Source organism: Thalia democratica, chromosome 1, assembly GCF_965202585.1.
Source record: "Thalia democratica chromosome 1, ktThaDemo2.hap1.1, whole genome shotgun sequence".
Lineage (NCBI taxonomy): Eukaryota > Metazoa > Chordata > Thaliacea > Salpida > Salpidae > Thalia > Thalia democratica.
The window spans coordinates 68877079-68898081 of NC_139165.1; the positions used below are offsets into that span (position 1 = coordinate 68877079).

At 25.5% G+C, this 21003-nt stretch overlaps 2 protein-coding genes and 1 long non-coding RNA gene across 3 annotated transcripts; 1 reads left to right on the top strand and 2 right to left on the bottom strand.

Moving 5' to 3' along the window:
* Window positions 1–4663: 4663 nt before the first annotated feature.
* Window positions 4664–6225, bottom strand: LOC145848387 (uncharacterized). Its single transcript, XR_014371933.1, has 6 exons — window positions 6119–6225; window positions 5845–5914; window positions 5394–5485; window positions 5149–5178; window positions 4933–4980; window positions 4664–4790 (listed from the first exon to the last, which is right to left on the bottom strand). It is a non-coding gene; the product is annotated as an uncharacterized LOC145848387 (long non-coding RNA).
* Window positions 6226–8096: 1871 nt separating this feature from the next.
* On the top strand, window positions 8097–16285 carry LOC145838346 (protein O-mannosyl-transferase TMTC1-like). The gene is made up of 18 exons (XM_082945923.1): window positions 8097–8229; window positions 8618–8724; window positions 8786–8975; window positions 9402–9558; window positions 9623–9805; window positions 9876–10009; window positions 10083–10186; window positions 10861–11056; window positions 11113–11275; window positions 11470–11590; window positions 11682–11859; window positions 13546–13652; window positions 13725–13987; window positions 14355–14493; window positions 14557–14704; window positions 14935–15078; window positions 15938–16099; window positions 16157–16285. Exons 3-18 carry the CDS (start codon window positions 8841–8843, stop codon window positions 16283–16285), a joined length of 2463 nt encoding a protein of 820 aa, XP_082802049.1. The 5' UTR covers window positions 8097–8229; window positions 8618–8724; window positions 8786–8840.
* Window positions 16286–17907: 1622 nt separating this feature from the next.
* LOC145838356 (uncharacterized) lies at window positions 17908–20390 on the bottom strand. The gene is made up of 2 exons (XM_082945935.1): window positions 20359–20390; window positions 17908–18517 (listed from the first exon to the last, which is right to left on the bottom strand). Exons 1-2 carry the CDS (start codon window positions 20388–20390, stop codon window positions 17908–17910), a joined length of 642 nt encoding a protein of 213 aa, XP_082802061.1.
* Window positions 20391–21003: the final 613 nt, after the last annotated feature.

Consider the following 21003-nt stretch of genomic DNA (forward strand, 5'->3'; position numbering starts at 1 on the left):
TGCACGAGGGTATATTTTTGCACGAGCAGACAATTTTGCACGCAGACACTTTTGCACGAAGGGTCATTTTTGCACGAGTGACAATATAGCACGGAGGGTCAATTTTGCACGGGTTTTGTTTCCTTGCCAGGGACGGGTCAAAATTGCGCGTAGACATTTTTGCACGAAGGGACAAAATTGCACGAGAAGACTATTTTGCACGAATTTTTTTTATAATATTTAAAAAAAAAGAAAAATCAGAATTAAAAAAATTATAACAAAATAATAAAAATACGAAATAAAATTATATAAAATTCAAAGAAATTAAAATCTGAATTATAAAATCTATAAGCTAAATAACGAAAAATAAAAAAATCAGAATTAAAAAATTTAAAACTTAATAATAAAAAATACGAAACAAAATTATAAAATATTCAAAAAAATAAAAAAATCTAAATTATTAAATTTAATAACTAAATAACAAAAAAAAAATAAAAAATAACAAATCAATAAAAAATATGAATAAATAAATATTAAATAAAAAATAAAAAAATCAAAAAATGAAAAAAATAAGTAAATAAAAAATACATATATAGTAAGTAAAACAAAAATATTTTTATGTATAAAAAAATTAAATGTTAATTAGATTTCAATAAATAATAAAAAAGTCAGAATATAAAAATCAATTAACTAAATAATAAATATTTTTTTTTTTAAATCAACAAATAATTAAGATTTATAAAAAATTAAAAATTAATTAATTAAACAATAAATACATTAAATAAAAGTCCAAAACAAAAATTGATAAAATTAATAAAAAAAGTCTCAATAAATGAAATAAATAACTAAAAAAATTTAAAAGAAATAATAATAATTGTAAAATTCAAAATGAACAATTTAAACAATAAACAAAAATCAATCAAAAAAATTATATAAATAAAAATATAAACTAGATTATAAAATTAGACTCTAACCATCATCAAAATATAATTAACAAAAAGTGTTTTGTTTATATTATTTTTTTTTTGTTAAAAATAGAAATTAACTAATTGTAGCTGTTGTATTATTTTGTTTGTTTCATTTTAGTCAAAAGCTTATATCTCCTTTTTCTTCTAAAAAAGTAAGAAGAAAATTGCTTCTGCCGGTGCTTTTTCGCTAGTCTGGGTTAGATAAAGAGAAAATACAGAGCAGGAGAAACTTAAGAGCTAATTAGAGTAAAACGCGTGCAAATAGTAATGCAACTAAGATAAAGTTTAGACAAATAGAAAATCATGATATATAAATTAGGTTTAAAACTTTTATATAACACAAAAAAAAAACAATTTTAAGTATAATTTATGGAAGTACAAGGCCGTAACAGAACTTTCTGTACAATGCACAATAAAAATTTCATAAGACGGGTTTTCTCCTTTCTAAATTTAATTAATTGTTTTACTATTTCGCATGCTTTTTTTTTTGTTCAAAAGTATCTTCGTGCAATTTTGTCCCCTCGTGCAATTTTGTACGCTCGCGCAATTTTAACACCTACCCGTGTAAAATTTTATTTATCTATTTTTTTTAATCTTGAATTATTTCATATTTAAGTTTAGTATAATTATAATATAATTTAAGTTTACATCAATACATGCCTATTTTCAATTAAGGATTATTTTAAGTATAATAAAATTCTAGTTATATTTTTATTAAAAAATTTTTTTTAACTTATATTAGTTTTTAAACACATTAATTTCATTTTAATTAAAAAAAGGCTATATATCAAAAAAAAAATTAAATAATATTAATTCACACCTAATTAAATTAAAATGAAGTACACTAGCACATGCTTATTATTATTTTTTTATAAAACATAAAGGTTTTAACATATTTTTTATTTAGTTATTTTAAGCTGATATTTTTTGTGCAAAATTGACCCTCCGTGCAAAACTGTCTGTCGTGCAAAATTGACATTCCGTGCAAAATTGTAACTCGTGCAAAATTGACCTTCCGTGCAAAATAGTCTTCGTGCAATTTTGTCCCCTCGTGCAATTTTGTGCCTGCGTGCAAACTAGTCTTCGTGCAAAAGTATCTTTGTGCAATTTAGTACACCCGTGCAATTTTGTTCTCGTGCAATTTAGTCCCCGCGTGCAATTTAGTAACCTCGTGCACTTTTGTCTTCGCGCAATTTAGACCCGTTCCCGTAAAAAATTACCATCGCCTTAAATACAAAACATGTAAGTTTTAGATATAAATTAGGCTATCGATTTTTGCGATTTTTAAATAACTGTGTATTTTATTTCAAGCAAAGTTATTAAGTAAGTTAAGTTTTAATAGAAAAAAAGGGTAAAGTAATGAATAAGGTAATCTATCTCAATAGATTGATGTAAATTTTAAATTGAACTATATGAGTATGAAATTTTACAAAAAAATTTAACAAATTTGAGTTTATTTTTTTTTGCAAATTTTAAAATAAATTTATAAACGTATACATGTTAGGTGCAAACTTTGTTGTTTTATTCCTTATTTTTTAATATAAATTTATAAGTTTTATTAAACAACTATTATATTTTTTTTATACTTAAAGCTAACAAATTGTAAAAGATGAAATAGTAAAGTTTATTATTATAGTAAACAAATTAACTATGATGTAAGCATAAAATAAACCGTGACTAAGTAAGTGGGTGCAAAACAAAGTTGTAAGTATACTAATGAAGCTACTTTATCTAAACTTTTAACACTTCATAAAAGCTTGTTTGATTTGATTTAAAATATCATTGGTGAGTAATGTGTGGCCGCTTGCTTATTAAATTCTGGCAGGTATGATGTTAAAGTTCAGAAAATAAAAAAAAAAGCTCTAAAAATATGCTGTCAATGTTTTTTTTGTTTATAAAATTATGTAGTTTACTCCATGCATTCTAAAGATGTACCAGTGCTCGAATAATAACAAAAAACTGCATGCAGTTACAATAGCCTTGTATTAAAACCTTAATTAATGTTAGATTAGAGCAGGGGTCGGCCGCCTTTTGTAACTTGCGGGGCAATTTTCTTTGATAAAATCGCTCGCGGGCCGCACTATATAGAAAAAGTCTTCAAGGGCCGCATTTATTTTTAAATAGTTAAAGTATTCCGTATAAAAATACTGTTTTAAATAGAAAATATGATAAAATAAGCAATAATAAAATACTAGAAAAGAGTATTTATTTAAATAAAAGTTTAACTCTAAGTTTTTATTACAACTTTATATATATTCTTTGTTTTCAAAAACTACAATTTTAGCTAAAAAGTACCTCGCAGGCCACAGGTTTTGGCTTCGAGGGCCGTATTTGGCCTGTGGGCCGCAGTTTGTCGATCCCTGGATTAGAGCATACTTGTTAAAGAATAGTTTGATGTTTGAAGCTGTTTTCTAATTTTATCTTCGGTAATTACAACAGTCTTAAAATATTAGATAAGTTAATTCACACAATAGTTTATTACTTATATTCCATAGTTCAAAAAAGAAGAAATAGTTAGAACTGCTAAAAAAGATTTAATTGATTTGAAATTGTTTCTTTTAGACCTTTAAAGTCACGCATAAACTTTTAGTTTATTTTAAACTTGATTTAACATGAAAAAACTAAAATTTGTATTTAATTTATTTATAATTATAGTTAAAAACAATATAAAATAGGCTAATACATTAAGTAATGTTTGAAACTAATATGTATACAGTATACACAGTATTTATTAACAAGTTTAATTAGTATAAAACAGTATAAAAAATTCATGATATACACAAAGTTTTTTTAACACAATAAAAAATCAACGCGAAGGTATTTTGGTCTTAAGACCTGGTGTATAGAAAGGCCTCTCAGTCATTTAGCTAAACACTAAGATAAGTTTAACACTTTTGTGTAAATAAAACATTTGAATGAACTGTTTTTTTTCAACTAAGACTTAAAACACAGCAAAATGATGTGCTTTATTTTAGTATTTTATTTATATTTAGTTTTTTAATATACATCTGTTACAATGCTTCTGAAATATGCATAGAAATCATTTCACAGTAATATTTTATGAACTAGGATATTTTTTTTTTATAGATTGATAAATACTTAAGTTTATTTTTGAAATATTTTTTTAGTAGGTTTGAACAAGTACCAATAAAGTTTGTAGTAAAAGATACAAAATAACTTAATAAAATAAATTTTTGTAAAAATAGTGTATACTTAGTTTCTTAGTGCGCATAAAACTTAAAAAGAAAGTTTAACCAGCAGTTTCTAGTGCACACTAAACAACTTTAATATAGTTTAAAACTTTTGGTTTAGAATACAGTAACTAATACTACTACAAAAGTACTATTAATTTTCTAGTTGAAGTTTTGTTTCTAAAGCCAATTACTTTTTAATTTTTATACAACAAATAGTTCTTAAAATTTTGCTATATGTTCTTTCACAATATTTTATTTTAATTCAAATTAATAATTAGTTCTTAAACTTTGGTATCTTTTTAGTTGTTTGTATTTTTTTTTGATAAAGAACCTTTAGTTTTATATATTAGAAAATACATAAAAAAATTAACTCATCAAAAGAAGTTTTAGTTATAAAGAATAATGACAACTCTGTTCAATTTTATTAAATTTTATTACAAAAAATGTGTAACTTTTACATAAGTTACTAAAAATCTTTTTTATACTTAACAAAACAGTTTAAGACATCATTGTCTGTTTGTTTTACAAACTGTTGATAGTTTCGTGCATAGTTTTATTTGCGATCAGCACTTCTCTTCTTCCTGGAAGAGGATCGAGATGAACCTCCACGGTGGTTGGACGGTGAAGGATATCTATTGTATGATGGATACTGAAAAAAGTACTGTGATTAGATTTTGAAACACAATGGAACCTGGCTTGATTAAAAAATTTAGAGCCCTATATTTAGAAAAAAATATAAATAAAAAGTTTTTTTAAATAAAACAAGGCAAAACAGTACGGTAAAAAATAACTTGTTGATGAGGATAATATCCACCTTGTGCTTGATGTTGTTGTTGATACTAAAAATGTTTGTTTAAGTATATAAAAAGAATACTCAATATTAAAAAAATTTTACACTATATTTATACCTTTTTAGCAATTTTTAAACAGAAATGTTAATGTAATGACACCTCTAATTGTCAAACAGATGATAATTAATAGTATTGATTTATAAAAAAAAAACTTACGCCATATCCGTTTCCATATGGGTTGTAATACTGTAAAAATAAATATTTTAATATGTATATATATCAAGTATAAGATTATATTTAGGTAAAGGTTTACAATAATAGTTTTAAAATTTTTGTAACCTGTTTTTAATAAACCTTAAACGAACTAAAAAAAATTATTGGTTAGAATTTATAGTTCAGTTATTTTTATTTCAAGCACGAAAAAATATATTGAGTTTGAACAAATACACAAAATTATAAACATTTTGTTGTTGAGTTTGTAGCTGATGAAGGTGGATGTTAATTGCATTGTTGTTGTTCACGTTCGAAGATTGCTGCTGTTGTTGTGCTTGTCCTGTTTGTTGTTTATTGTTAAAATTAATATTTTTTTTAAAGTTTAGCATTCAAAAAATAAATTAGTACTGACAACTATTGCACTTTGTGAGGTTTGTTATACTAAAACGTATTTTAAAAACAGCAACTGATTCGTTTTAAATGCTTAAAGTTGGTAAAAAGTTTGCGTTCTCGTGTTTTTATCTAAATTTACGTTTAACATAAGAAGCTATAGAAAGATGATGTTTTAGGTTTTAAAATCTGATTATAAACAAACTAAAAAGTAAAGCTGCATGAAAACTTGTTTAATAATTTAAATTGTGATTTTTTTTAAAACAGCTACAAGTTTATGAAAATAAAACTAAAACATTTTTTACTTACCACTACGTTTTTGTACTTCGGCCTTAGCTTTGTTTCCTTCTGCATAAACATCAGTCCATTTTTTAAGTACCTGGTATAAAGTTGTTTTAAAAATAAAAATTGTGAATTTTTACTGTTTAAGTACTGTTTCAGATTAACTTAACTTTACAATTTTTACAACTAAAAAATGTTAATAAAACTAATCAAGTTCAAGTTGAGATTGATGTACATCCAATCACCATTTAATTAAAGGTGTTTTACATAAAATTAACAACATGGTTTATGTTTAAAGTACCTTGATTAACTGCTTTTCTTGCCATTTCTTTACAAGTTGAGCACTTTCCGCCTGATCAAAAAGCGAAACTGCTAAAAATACTAAAGCTATAGCTGTTATTGTTTTCATGTTAACGACTAAAACTTTATCAAATATGTCCGTTTCTTTTTATACCCATTCGTTTAAGGGTTGAGCATTGTATTCTTCGTTGTTTACCTTTTAATTTTATTCGCCCGAAAAATAAATTGTGTTTCTATAGATTTATAAACGCTTCTTTTGTTAAGTAACAAAGCACAAATGTTCTAACTTGTGAACAACCCATTTGGTAAATAGTTTGTTCTATTCAAAAAACAATCTAGCTGAATAAAGTACAGGGTTTTTTCTGTTTAAGTCAAATACTACAGTTTTTTGTGTGAAATCTAAGTAGCTTAAGTTAATTTACTTAAGATTAAGAACTTTCTTTACTTAAAAAAAATTCTGACCCCGAAAAACATATTTATGTTATTGTATTTTGTTCTTAAACTTAGTTAAAACGAATAAAATCTAATTATTTAAAAAGTAAAAAAAAATTACTTTAATATAATATATTGTTTGTTGAACGATAAAAAAAGGCGCTCAAAAGTTTGGTCTAAGGACTTGGTGTACAAAGGAACCTTTTGGTTATCGAGTCGTATACCACAATTATATACAATGTGTAAGTACAAGTTTTAAGAAACACTGGAATATATAATCATTACTAACAAAACTAGTTAATTTACGCTAACTATACTGCAAAACAGATTATATAAAAAAATTAACTTTTTTAAAATTATTTATACAAAAGCAAACAAGCGCTTAACGCTTGTTTTAAGTTGCAAAATAACGGTTAGTTTTAGGTAAATAGATAAACTGAGTTTTTATGAAAAAATCTAACATTAAATAAAAGATACATCAAACTTAAATTAAAACACATAGCGTTAAAACTAGCTGTAAGCCTGTAACTTAAAACGTGCAAAATAATCGTTTAATTTTTAAATTAATTAAAGTATTCAGAAAATTTACTTATACAATCAGCAAAATTACTTAAAAGTATAATTATTTTAAAATTGCATATAAATCTTTGTATAACAAAATAAGCAGTACATGTATAATTCTGTTACAAAAAGCAGTTAACAAAATATGTTGTACCAAGAACTTCTCGCTTTGCATAAACTCCACTAAATCAGACTGTGATAGTTCAGATATATGTTTAATTAAGTACTTTGATTCAAACTTGTTTGAAAAGTTTTATATAATTTTTCAATTAAGTAAATCTCTATTATTAACATGAATATTTGACAAAAAACTTAAAATAATAATATATTGTTTATTGAACGACAAATGAAAGCTCTCAAAATTTTTGGTCCTAAGAAATAGTGCACAAAAAAAAAATTCGGTTATCGAGTCGCACACCACTTGGTTACCTTTTAACGTCTTGTCCAGGACCATGTTATTGGCTATGTAATAACACTTTTTAGTGTATATTTTTGTTTAGTTATAAAAAGAATAAATAATAAAAGGATTTGTAAAATCTAAATAAATAAAAACTGACAATTTGTTAAGTGTTACTATAAAATTTTCTAGTTGTTATTCAATAGCTTTACAATAAAAAAAAAACTTTTAAAATATAAGTTTAATATTTTCAGAAATTTAGTACACTTTATTTTAAGCATAAATTTATATTAATGTTTAAAAAAAACTATTGTCAGTTATTCAACTTATGTGTGGAGTATTTTTTATTTTTTGTTTTGTAACTGATAAAGTTAAATTCAATAGTTTGACAAACATACTGTGCATAAAAACATTTGTCCTATAATGCTTTTAAGAGCAAACTATACTTTCTGTAATACGCTTACTAAACGGGAAAACTCAGTTTTTATAGTAGAAAAATGGCTTTAGGCTATTTAAAGCTAATACTAGTACAGTTTAAATTCATAACAGTTGTTGCATACTGAATAAAAAATGCACCAATGAATAACAAGAAGAAAGTTTTTGCGGAGCTCAGAGTATATTTATTGTTATTTTTTGTATCGTTTGCAATATACTTAAATGCACTAGATGGGCCTTTCCTTCACGATGACATAAAAGCTATTGTGGAAAATAAAGATGCTTTAGTAGGTACTTTTATTGATTAAAAATTTAATTTTTTTAACTTTTAGAAAAGATAGTCTTTAATTAACTTATTATGTTGTTTTTGTTCTGTATGAAAAACAAAGGAAATATGGATTAAAAATAGTTTCTCTTGATTTAAAGCCGAGCTAACACCAAAGAACAAAATGTATATGCATCAGTTTTTTATTATAATAAATAAATATTTTTATTTTTACTACAATAAAATAAGCAATACATAGTTAGGTTCAAAGTTTGGCATATAAACTTAGTTAAAATAGTTCTTTAAAATTAGCTGTGATGTATTCCAACTCAGTTTAACGTTTGTTTTAAAGTTTTTTTAGTATTATTTTATATATATTTAAAAGTTTATAACTTTACAAAATTTACCAGGGTCAAAATAGCTTACAAGATTTATGGAGGAATGACTACTGGGGAGAGAAATTAACGAGTCAAAAAAGTCATAAGTCATATCGACCACTCACAATACTGTCCTTTAGGTATAAAAGATAAAAACTGTATTTTAAATAAGCAACTCAATATTCTTATAAAACTTTGTAGGCTTTCAAACTACTTATGGGGTTTAAGTAGTTTTTTCTTCCGTCTAGAAAACGTAATGCTTAACTGCTTAGTAACATTGCTGTTTGTTCACATTTGCAAGAATAGTATTTTTACAAGCGAGTCATACAGAAAACACGGTCCGCTGATTGCTGGCCTGATTTTTGCTTTACATCCTGTGCATGTTGAAGCTGTTAGTTTTTATCAATAGTAATTTTTAAAAAATCTTTAATATACAGTTGTTAAATAAAAAATAAGTATAAGACGTTTAGTTTTAGGCATTTACTAATTTTGTTAATGGGTCTAAAAAGAAATATTTATAGTGCAAAATAATTTTGATTAAAATTTTTCAAAATTTAGTCATTGTAGAAACCGTACAAAGTGAATACATTTTTAGATATATACCTTTACTTATAGTTAAGTTTTAAACTGTAAAAAATTAAATTTTTTTATCATAAAGTTATATAAGCTTATCCTATTTTTTAAACTATAGTCTAAAACATATAAAAATTATTAAAAACTGTGTTTATGTTTTTAATTACAAACAAGAATACTATTTAATATAAACCGTATAAATATACATTGTTGAAAAACAAACAGCAACTAACATGCATTGCAGGTAGTTGGTGTCGTAGGACGAGCCGAGCTTTTGTCGACATTATGCATATTGATTTCAATTGTGATTAGAAAAAATAAGGTTCTGTATCAGTTTGAAAGTTTAACCCAAAATTTGACAACTAATAGGAAAGAACTAATAAACAAAGACTCTTTTGAAAGTAGTTTTTAATGTAATTTTTAATATTTAAATGAACAATTGTTGTTATTGCAAATAAATAACAGATAAGTTTATTAGAAAACGGAAACATTTGAAAATGGTAGAAGAAAATAACGAGACGAATAATTTTTCTGATGGAACAACATTAAAAGGTTGTACTATCACAAAGAGAAATAAGCACGAATTCAATTTAAGATCTATTTTATTTATATCAGTAACAGGCTGTGCCGTAATCTTTAAGGAAACAGGTATTTATAAGAAAATCATGAGAAGTATTAAACAAGTTCACAAAACTGTTTATTTGTTTTTATTTTGAAGGTATTGTTGTCATTCCTATTCACATAGCTTTAGACTTTCTTGACCTAGTTGAAGTTACAAACAATAAAAATGCCAAAAAAGATCGTAAATATTTGAAAGAGTTTGCTGTAAAATTTTTAAAGAAAGTACTTTTAGTAAGTTTTATGAACTTTTTTAAATATATACTAATATGTACAATATTACTGAGAAACTAACAATTTTTTTCAGGCTGTAGCAATGATTGTTTCAAGACTGTACGTAATGAACTTTCAGACACCAACGTTTCGAGAAGTGGATAACCCTGCTGCTTTTTCTAAAAATAAGCTAACTAGGTATGTCTTTGTACACAATTTGTTAGTTACTAATTAACTAGCACTAATAGCATTTAAGAAATAAATATATCTATACTAAAGATAACATATGTTTGTAAAGATACTTAGGATAAAGATCTACAACTTTGCACCAAGAAATAGTTTTTGAATTTATCATTTCATCTCACTCTAGCTTAATTAACTTAAATCTAGTTAACTTAAAAGTTATCATTTTTTAAGTTGATGTTAAACTTTTCTTAAATAATAGTTTATTTTATAGTTTTCTGATTCTTAATAGTATTTTGTAAATATAATAAAATTTATCCTTAGACAAGGATAAATTAAAACATTTATTTGTACGACGCTGAGCATCGGATAAAAATAAAAAGTAAACCTTACTAATTGTTATGCAAGTTTTATGTACTTTAATTAATAGAGATATGTATTATTGCTAAGCAATCAAAAGTCTGGTATAAAATAGTTAACTTAATGGATTTTCAATAAAGAAAAATTGCAATCTAATAAAAATACCAGACTTCTGTATAACTTAACTAAAACTAGCTAACGTGTTTAACTTTAACTTCTTTGTTTAAACTAGATTTTCACAATTTTTTTGAAATAAATCTAAATTATTTGCTTCGATTAAAGGTTTCTTTATTCCTAGATCAATATTTTTATCTAGTATTTCATAACAGAATACTTACTTTTGCTGCGTTACCATGGATGAATTTGTGGGTATTGATTTGGCCATATTTCTTATGCTACGATTGGGCGTATGGTACTGTACCAGTAATCACATCTTTTACAGATATTAGAAACTTAATTTCAATAATGTTTTACCTAGTTTTGGTAACATTAGTTGCTTTTATAATTAACGGAATACATAATCAGGTAGTATATCCTTTTAATTAGTTGTAAGTAGAAAAATTAAATAAACTTTATTCCAGTCAATTTGGCTTCGACCAGTTTTTATTGGAGCAGTTATATCGACTTCATCCTATCTAACATTTTCAAATATTCTGTTTCAAGTAGGCTTTGTAATTGCTGAGAGAGTTCTTTACATTCCAAGTATTGGATTTGTGATTTTGATATCAGGGATGTGTTGCATAGGTAGTTTTTGTTTGATCTTACAAGTTTTTGTTACACTTTTTACATATTAACAAACTAATCCTAATTTCTATAGCAGAAAACTTGTTAAGCTTCTGTAAGTAAATTTTAAATAGTAAAGTTATAAGCAAAATTATAAAACTCTTATTTATACTAATACTTTGTGCCCCATAAAAACTAATTTATACTTTGTAAAGTTTTAGACAAATATCCGAGAAATCAAGTTTGTAAACGAGTTTTGATATTGTACTTGGCGTTCTTAGGAACACGAACATTTATAAGAAACCTGGACTGGTCAAGTAAACTTGATTTTCATAAGTAAGTATAAAATATCAAATTTATTGACAAAAAACAAAGAAAGATTAAGGCTAATAAAATTATAAATTGTCATTACTTTTATGAAAATTAGATCGGGTGTAACTTGGAACCCAAATAATGCTAAGTGCCAGTACAATTACGCTAACACATTGTTTTCGATGAAAAAATATGATGAGGCTAAACATCACTACGAAAAAAGTATTTCAATTTACCCGAAAGTAGGAGCATTGTACAATCTTGCATATTTGCTACAATCAACCCAAAGTCAAGTTAGCTTTTAATGTTATTCAAACTTTATTAATACTCAATTTAATTCAAAACTTTATATATTTTATTTTTCATATGTATTTAAATATTATGAGCTTAAAATGTTTTTCAAATGTAGGGAATAAATAAACAGTTTATGTTTTTTATTTTAACTTGTGTTTGAAAAATGTATGTTTAAGGACTAGATGTACGACCCGCCAAGCAAGAATATCTTGTTTGTGATGCTTTTTTAGGTTAAAAACATCTAGTGCAAAACTAATTTAGTTGGGGTTAAAAAATATATTGTTTTTTTAATATTACTTATTATAAATAGTAGTATTTATTTTTTAACAATTTCATAACAAATTTGACTTTAAAGCACTTTTTTAAGTTTTATTGTACGTTTTATTTGAGAGTTTTTCAAATTATATGGCCCGAAAAGGCTTTTTTAACTAGTCTGGTTCACAAAAAACGTTTAGAGGTAAATCTAAAAAAGAATAAAGTGTAATGATATGATAAAATATACTAGTACTAGGTAACTGTAAATTAACAATTTATCGATTAATTAACACGCAAAAAATAGTAATTTAAGATTTTTCTAAAGAAAAAATATTTGTAATTAAAGTCAGATATTTTAAATAGAAGACAAAAGTTAATATAGTTGTAGAGATTCTGAACGTGAAAAAATTCTAAAAACTGATTTTGCTGATTTAGATGAAGTAAACAATTTTATCTATTATGCGTTCTCGTTATTTTTTGGTAAAAAAGAATAAAACTTTTTACTGAAACTTTTTTAATTGAAACCTTATTCAAGTTAAAAATTTTATAGAATCTTAAGGAACTAAACTTTTTTTTAACTATTCTAGTAATGTCAAAGTTAATATATGATTAAGGTTTGAAAAAAAAAACATATACTCACAATCTTTACCTTATGTTTTGTATCATATAGAAATAGAAATCAAAGTCTACTAAGCAGCAAAGCCAAGTTTTGAAGCAAAATTTCAAAAAATTAAGTTTTAACAAATTTTGAGTTAAATTTTAAAATATTTTTTTCATTATACAGAAAGTACAAATACTAAACATTCTAGTGTGCTAATACCTAAAGTAAAATTTAATGTATTTTTTAAACAGAAAGTTGACACAATTAGCTTCTTCAATTTCATTCATCATCAGTTTTTGTATGTTATCTAAGTCAACTTATGTTGTCCATAATTTTCAAAGAACAATAAACTTTGATATAATGATTTTAAAAATATTTGGAAAACTGTTCGCTTTTAGTTTTCAACATAAGGCATAACATACTCTTTAAAACACTACGTTTGATTTGGATACATGACTATAATTTTTAGGAATTACTAAAGCTAAAATAGTTTTTATTTTCTTAATATTTTATTTGTTTATTTGTAGTCATTGATATAGTTAACGAAACTTTAATAACAACTTTATTTTTCCTTATATCATTTGGCTTTTTTAAGAATTAGTTTTAACAATAATCGATAAAGACAATGTTAGAATCTGTATATAATACTTCTAGTACCTACGTACTTCTAAAGCTATTTAGTCCTGTTACATAGCTAAAAAAAGGTTTTACTTGTGTATTTTAAAATCTGTTTACTTTTAAAACAGTATACTTAGAAACTTAGCTCACACTAAAAAAAACATTAAAGTATATTTAAACATATATAGTTTTATTTTATACCTACTCATAGAATGAAGGCAGAAACAAAAAAATTAAAATTGAAAGCTTGTACCAAAAAGCAATAAAGCTTGAACCGTTAGAAGGAAAATCTTATTATGGTCTCACACAATTTTATTTGTTAGTTTTTCGAAATAGTGTTAAGATTTTATTTTGCAATTATTACGTCTCATTAAAAAAAAACTTTTCTAGAAACAACAAGAAGTTTACTGAAGCCGGTGAAATTATTATAAAATCCGTAAAACTAGTTTCGTATGTAAAACATAAAATACTTCTGGAGTTTTTTAACTATTTGTACAAAAACAAACAATACAAGACGATGAAAACTTGTTATAAAAATATATTCGAACGCTTTTGTACTCCTTCTGTCAAAAATGCTGATGAGTATTTTTCTAATTGCCATGAACAGTATATAGACTATCTAATTGGTTACGAAAAAGTACTTTTTCAACAAGGTGTTAAGTAGCTTATAATAAAAATAAATTTTAAATGGCGATTTTCAAATGAGCCATTACAGTTTTTAAAACTTTTTAAAAAGTTTTTAAAACCATAGGTTTATAACTATCACTAAGTTTAATTTCAAATTACTTTATTTAAAAGTGTCAATAAACATATTAGAAAAATACCTACAAACACTTATCAAATAAAAATTTAGCTATTGTTTTTGTCGTTTGATAAACAGTATACTGTAAAGAGCTACCATAATTAAAAGCAACATCTTTAGTTACTTTATAATTGTGTATTTTTAAAGAAAGTTTACAAAAATTTGACTGAAGTTTTGTTTAAATAAAATGTTTATATACTGTACTTTTTTTTATAAAGGCATGCATACAAAAGCAAACTTAATAAGTATAAAAATAAAACAATTAAATACGAGCTCATCAGAAGAAAGTTTGATAAAAATTGCATTTTATCATTTAAACTCCAAAGAGTATGAAAAAGCAAGCTCACTAACCGAAAGGTAAAATGTTTAAATTTTGAATTTAAAATTTTTAATCGTTTTTAATTTTTTTTTTGAAAACAGAGTTCTACTAAATAACACGTTATATTTCGACCAAGCTTGGAAAATAGCGCACAGTCTGTTTATTTCTGGAGCAAAACTTGAGTCTAGGAAAGTTTATAAATTACTTATGAAAATCGATGAAGAAAACATGACTATTTTTTCGCAATACGTGAGCAATTAGTACAAACTATACTATTGCCTTAACTTTTTAAAATCTAATATTTTTTCCACGATTAGACTGTACTACATTTAATTCAGTTAAAATATGAAGAGCTGTTTTTATATGCAAATCCTAAGTTTATTAGTTCTAAAACAATTTGATAAATAAAAAACATCATCAATAACCTAATATATATATTTATTAGTATTAACTAAAATGAAATAATTTATCTTCTACAGGCTGCAGTCTTATACGACACAGGGAAAGTTATTGAGGCTGAAAAACTTTTAAATAAAAAAGTCCAAGAGGACAAACATTGTGAGCTTATGATACTCAGAAAACAGCTGTCAATTTTGTACACAAAGAATTTCGAATTTGAAAAAGTAATTTTGTCGCTAAAGAATATGTATATATGGTAAACTATATTTTACAAACATCTTTAACATTTTTACTTTATTTGTAGTTACTACTTTTTCAAAACATTTTATATACAAAACTAACTATGTTCAATAATTTCTGTTTAAGTTTTTTTTTACTCTATATTCACTACTGACGAGTAAGCTGCAGGTAGGGAGTAGGGACCCTTTACAACAAACCACAAGTCATTATTTGTCTTTTCAAATATTTTTACTGTAGCTTTAAAAATCTTCTTACTTTTTCTAAAAAATATGTATTAACAGCTTATTGATATCATGTAAACTGAGTTTTTAATTAGATTAAAGTATTCTTTTGCAAACTATGCAACACAAACATTTAAATTAATTTATTTTACTGACAACTCTTTTTAATGATTATTAACCAATAGTTTTACCTTACTGACAATGTTTCATTGTCAAAGCAACCAGCCTAAGGACAATTAAATTAAAATTATACTAGTCTGAAGTATAAATATAAGATAAATGGTATTTAGTAAAAAGTCTATACTTCAGTATTCAGTACTTCCTTTTATATAATTTTGATTTTATGTAATTTCTAAACATTTTTAGATAACTAAGTATTCAGAAAGGTCAATGCAAACAACGTCTCTTAAGATAAAATTATGTGAAAGTTGTAGGTTTTGATAATCATGTAACTTTTTTATACTTATTTTAATATTAAAAAAATAAAATGGCAACTATCATTTTTATCGTTAAGATCTTTTATAGTAATAATTTTTTTTCAATCGAAAAAAGTATATATAAAGAGTATATATTAAAACAAATACCTTAAAAGAAAACTAATAATTTTTAAAATAAACTTTAGGCAAAAGAAGTCTGGATGTTTTGTTTAAACGGAATTTTGAAAACTAATATAGTTAAAGAGTCTCTAGAAAATATTCTTAAAATATTTTTAAAGAAAGCTCAATATTTCGAATCTCTTCATGACTTTGAATCAATAAATGACTGTATTGAAGAAGCTTCTCTGGTAGTTTTTAATTATTTTTATTTTGTTTCGTTTACTTTAAATCAACTATTTTTTAAGATTTATGATGAAACGATGAGAAATTACGAATTTAGTTCTTCAAAACTTTTAAGCTTAATAAGAGTACTGAACGAGGTTAAAAAAACTTACCTGAAGTTTGATAAAAACACATCTGATGAAAAAACTTGAAAGTTTTTGAATAACTCGAGATTTGAGAAATGCATTTAAATTTAGAAAAATAAAATTGTAGACAAATAAAACTTGTAGTGTTTACAGATTAAAAAGTAACAATGTCATATTTGACTGAAATTAAGGTTTAATTTAATATAAAACTAAAAACTATTAGATATTTCTAATAAGCTTTATCAAAGTATAGCTAATAAGTATTATTATTTATAAAATTATTTATTAATAATTTATAATTATAACAAGTTTAAAGAAAAAAAAACAGTACTACAGTTTGTGGCTTAACAGACTATATAAAAAATGAAAATACTTTTAGAGTAAAAAATAACTTTTATATTTTTCAAGGTTGAATAAAGGAGTTATTTTTTTTGATAATAATTAGATTTTAATTTTGCTAATACTATAATTTTATTCAAAACTATCAAATTTTGTGACTAAGCAATTTTTAGCTTTAAAAATCTTTTTTAATTGGCTGTTAACCAATAAAGTTAAACTTCTCAGTACTACACTAGTTCTGATTCAAATATTAAAAAACATGCCCAATTTTAAATGGTTATCAGTGATTTAATGTCACTATCGTTGTGATCATTAAACTTTTTTCATAACTTGAATAGATTTATATAGTATTAAATAATCGATTCAATTTTCGTTTTCACTCAAAATTTCTTACTAATTATTAATTTTTATTAAAGTATTTAATTGTTGAGGGTATATTTTATATTAATTAACGTACTTATTAGAAAACAGATATATTTTTTAACTCTTTAGAAAACTTTACTGTTTACTTAAACTCAAGTTATTTTAACTCTTAGAAATTTATTATTGTCAAGTTTTTTTTCTCTACTTCTCTGTAAAATATTCGTAAGCTGTCATGAAAATAAAAAGTAGCTTTTACTTTTATTATTAGATTTTTTTTTAATAAGCATTATAAGTTTTGTAACATAAAAAAATCCATTATTTTCTTATACTTAGAAAACAAAAATTAAAAATAAAAGTATGCAAAAATATTTTATAAATATTTATTTTACTATTATAAATTTATTTTCTTCTGTAACATTATTTTTCTGTTTTTGTCATTTAAGACAATTTTTTTTTCAAAAGCAATAATGAGCAGATATGATTACAGTTCAACTTATTTACAAAAAATTTAATTTTTGGTAAGTTTTATGATTATGACTATATATTACTATTTAAACCGAGTTTTAAACTAAGTTATACCAATGGTTAATATTAAAAGCAATAAGCTATTCTTGCTTTTATTAATTTTTATATTTTATTGAAAGTCAATTAATTTATTGGATCTTTTAAAACAATTACATTTAATTGTGTAAATAGAGTTTAAAATATTTGATTTATTCTAAAGATATTGCGAAAAAAAATTATCAACAAAATAAATACTTCAAGTTAAATTTCAAGCTGTGTCGTCTATTTTCTAAAACATATTTATTTACGTCAAGGTTTAAATACTTTTTGCTTTAAAAAATAAGTACAACTTTTAACTATTGCTTCATTCATAAAACACATGAAAAGGGCAGTATATCGTGCAAGATAAAAATGGCATTAACACAAAATTAAAAAATCGAAGCCAAAAATTATTCTTCTACTTAAACTAGCTTGTAGCAAAATTAATTTTTCTCATTACAAGCTGATTCTGTTGTTGAGACTTGAGAGTTCTCGTCATCAGCTATAGATTTCGGAATGCATTCTTCGCTTTCATCACTTGTTTTTGCTTCACTGGCAGTGTTAGGCCTTTCCAGAGAACCTTTCTCACAATCAAACTCAAGTTTCAAGCTGCTCAAGAAACTCGCGATCTTAGCATCCCCACTCGACCTCTTCTCCCCGCACGCCGTCTTCGCCTGGCTCCTGATGACCTCCAGCATCTTCAGCTGCTTCTCGTTGACGCCCACTTGCGGCAGCGAGTGCGATCGGGAAGAGTAGCGTCCCTGGATGCGCAAGAGCCTGCGCTCCAAGTTGGCCTTCTCGGCGTCGATCCGCCTCGTTCCCCGCTGCTCGTGCCGCCTCATCTGCCGCTCGATGTCCTCGATGGAGGCCAGCCCCTTGCTGATGTCGTTGTCGGTTTTGACGGCACGGACGCGGTCGCGCATCAGCGAGGAGTCGAAGCCGGTGAGGCGGCGGATGCGGGTGCGGGAAGAGAGGGCGGAGGTGAGGCGCGGATCGTCGAGCGACACCGTGTGGTCGGTGAGGAAGATGTCCTCCGCCACCGGATGCTTCCCGCTGTTGTTATTATTTGTTATTAATTTGTTGTTACATAAAATATTTCACACTTTTAAGAAAACAAAGTCAGTTTATTTTTTGTAGACTACTTTTGAAGGCTGACTATGAAGTTGTTTTTATTGATTTTATACTTTTTAAGTAACTAAAAAACATTTATAGAATCTAAATTTTTAGATAATAAGAGCTATAGAAAAATAAAAATAGTGAAATATGAAAAAAGTCGGTAGTAGTGTTTTTATGTAACTAATGTACACAGGTTCTCTAAAAACTAAAAAGAAAAATAATTTATATTATGGTAAGTCAGTAATAATATTTATTAAAACAGCTACCTAAAGTTTGCTTAGTATAATATTGTTAATAAAAAATTAGCTTAAGTATATTGAGCATGTTGAATAATTTTTCCAACACTCCTATATACTTTGATCTTTTTTGTTCAAAAAATAACAAAAAAACTTTTGTGTTATGAAAATAAAGTTTAAAACTTTAAAAAACATTGTGTATGCAAATGTTGTAACAAACACACACAACTTTTGTCTTGAATCGATGGTGATTTCATAAGTTTTTTTTGTCATAAGCTACAATAAAAACTCGCTAGTTGGTTGTATATTAATAAGAAATAAACTTTGAAATAACTCTGTTCAAGAACAATGTTGGATGACAAGCATAAAAGCCATTTTATTGATAAGGCTCACCGAAATTTTTGTTTAATGTTAGGCAAAGCAATTACTTAAGTTTTGTGTACTGAAGCTATTCAAATTCATGTCAAAGCATTTGCTCTCCTTGTTATTTAAAGCGGAGACAAACAAGGCTATGTTTAAAAAAAATTCTTTAAACTTTTCTTCTTTAGTCTTTAGTCCAGGGTTTCCCAAAGTGGGCGATATCGCCCCCCTGGGGGCGATTTTAGTATTTTGGGGGGCGATAATTAGTAAGGGGGCGAAAGGGTGGGCGATAACTAGTAAGGGGGCGAAAAGGGGGCGATTTTAAAATTTTGGGTTGTCATAAGATTTTACTTTTTTGCTTGCTATTTTACTATTTTTAGCTTGCTATTAATTATTTGACCCTGAGGTAAAACTTAAACAAAAAAGTTTATTTTATTTATGAAAAAAATAGAAAAAAAATCTAGTGCTTATGACTCCTACTTTCAAGTAAATACTATATTTTCATTTATATATTTCCATATTTAACAATTACATATATCATAGACGATTGGAATCCCTCTCACTATTTTATCACCTGACAAATATGTTATTTGGGGTTATAAATGGTTTGTAAAAATCTATGTTATTTATTACTATCTATCACCTCATGATATTTCCAGTTGCTTTTTGAAAAGTCACTAAGTTAGACTAAGAAATAAAACTATACAGGGTTGCCAATTTACCTAGAAACCTGGAAAAACCTAGAATTTGACAATTTAAGCAAAAAAAAACCTGGAAAAAAATGTGGAATTTTTAACAATTTTAACATACTAAGTAGTAAAATTTAGATTTGACACAAAAAAGCTATCATATAGATAAAAGTATGGATCCCTTGAGGCAAATACTTTTGAAGTAAACGACTTACAGGAAACCTTCTCAGACTTACAAACTGACCTTGAACTTAAAGTAAATTCTTCCAAAGAACGATATGAAAGCTTTTGGAATCAACAAAAACTAAGGCAAAAGTATTCAATCATTTTAGAGGAATTTAGATTGTTGTTTATAGCTTTTCCTTCTAGCTATGTTGTTTAGAAAGCTTTCAGTTCAGTTATCAACATCTTGAGCAAAAGGTCTAATCTAGATATTTATAAAGGAGGTGACTTAAGGCTCTATTTTACTAATTAAGAATCAGATTAGAAAAACTTGCAAGCAGTCATATTCCTCATCCTCCACATTATATTAGACTTCAGTAGCAGAAATTATTTTATGAAAGTTTTTTAATTTTATTTGATCTTTTGAAGTATTTCTTATTTCACCTGGTTTGTATTGTATTTAAGTAGTTTTTTTATAATAACAACTTTATTAAGCTATTAATTCTACAACAGGTTTGCATAATGCCTAATAAATATTATTTACGGTAGAATTCCTCTTGAGTTCGCACTTTTTACCCAAAAAAAAGTGCAAATTTATATTTTATTAAATTTAACTAAAGTAAAGTCTATTACTAACTAAATATTAATAAAACAAAATATATATAATATTTAATAGCTTATATAGATCTTTTTTTTATGAAAGTTTGTTTTATGTTTTAATGGATTTCATGTTTATTCATAACATCATTGCATATAACATACTGAAATTTGTCATTTTGTAAAAAAAAATATGGTAATAATTTTTTGATTTTGCACTTTTGATTTTTTTCAAAGTGCGAACTCAAGCGGAAGTCTACTATATTTATTAAATGGTTTATGTTTTAAAGATTTTAATAGTTTTATTTTGACCTGGTTAATTTTGTAGTTGATATTCGTTGTTTTACATTACACTAAAAGTTTTTATAGCATAGTGATT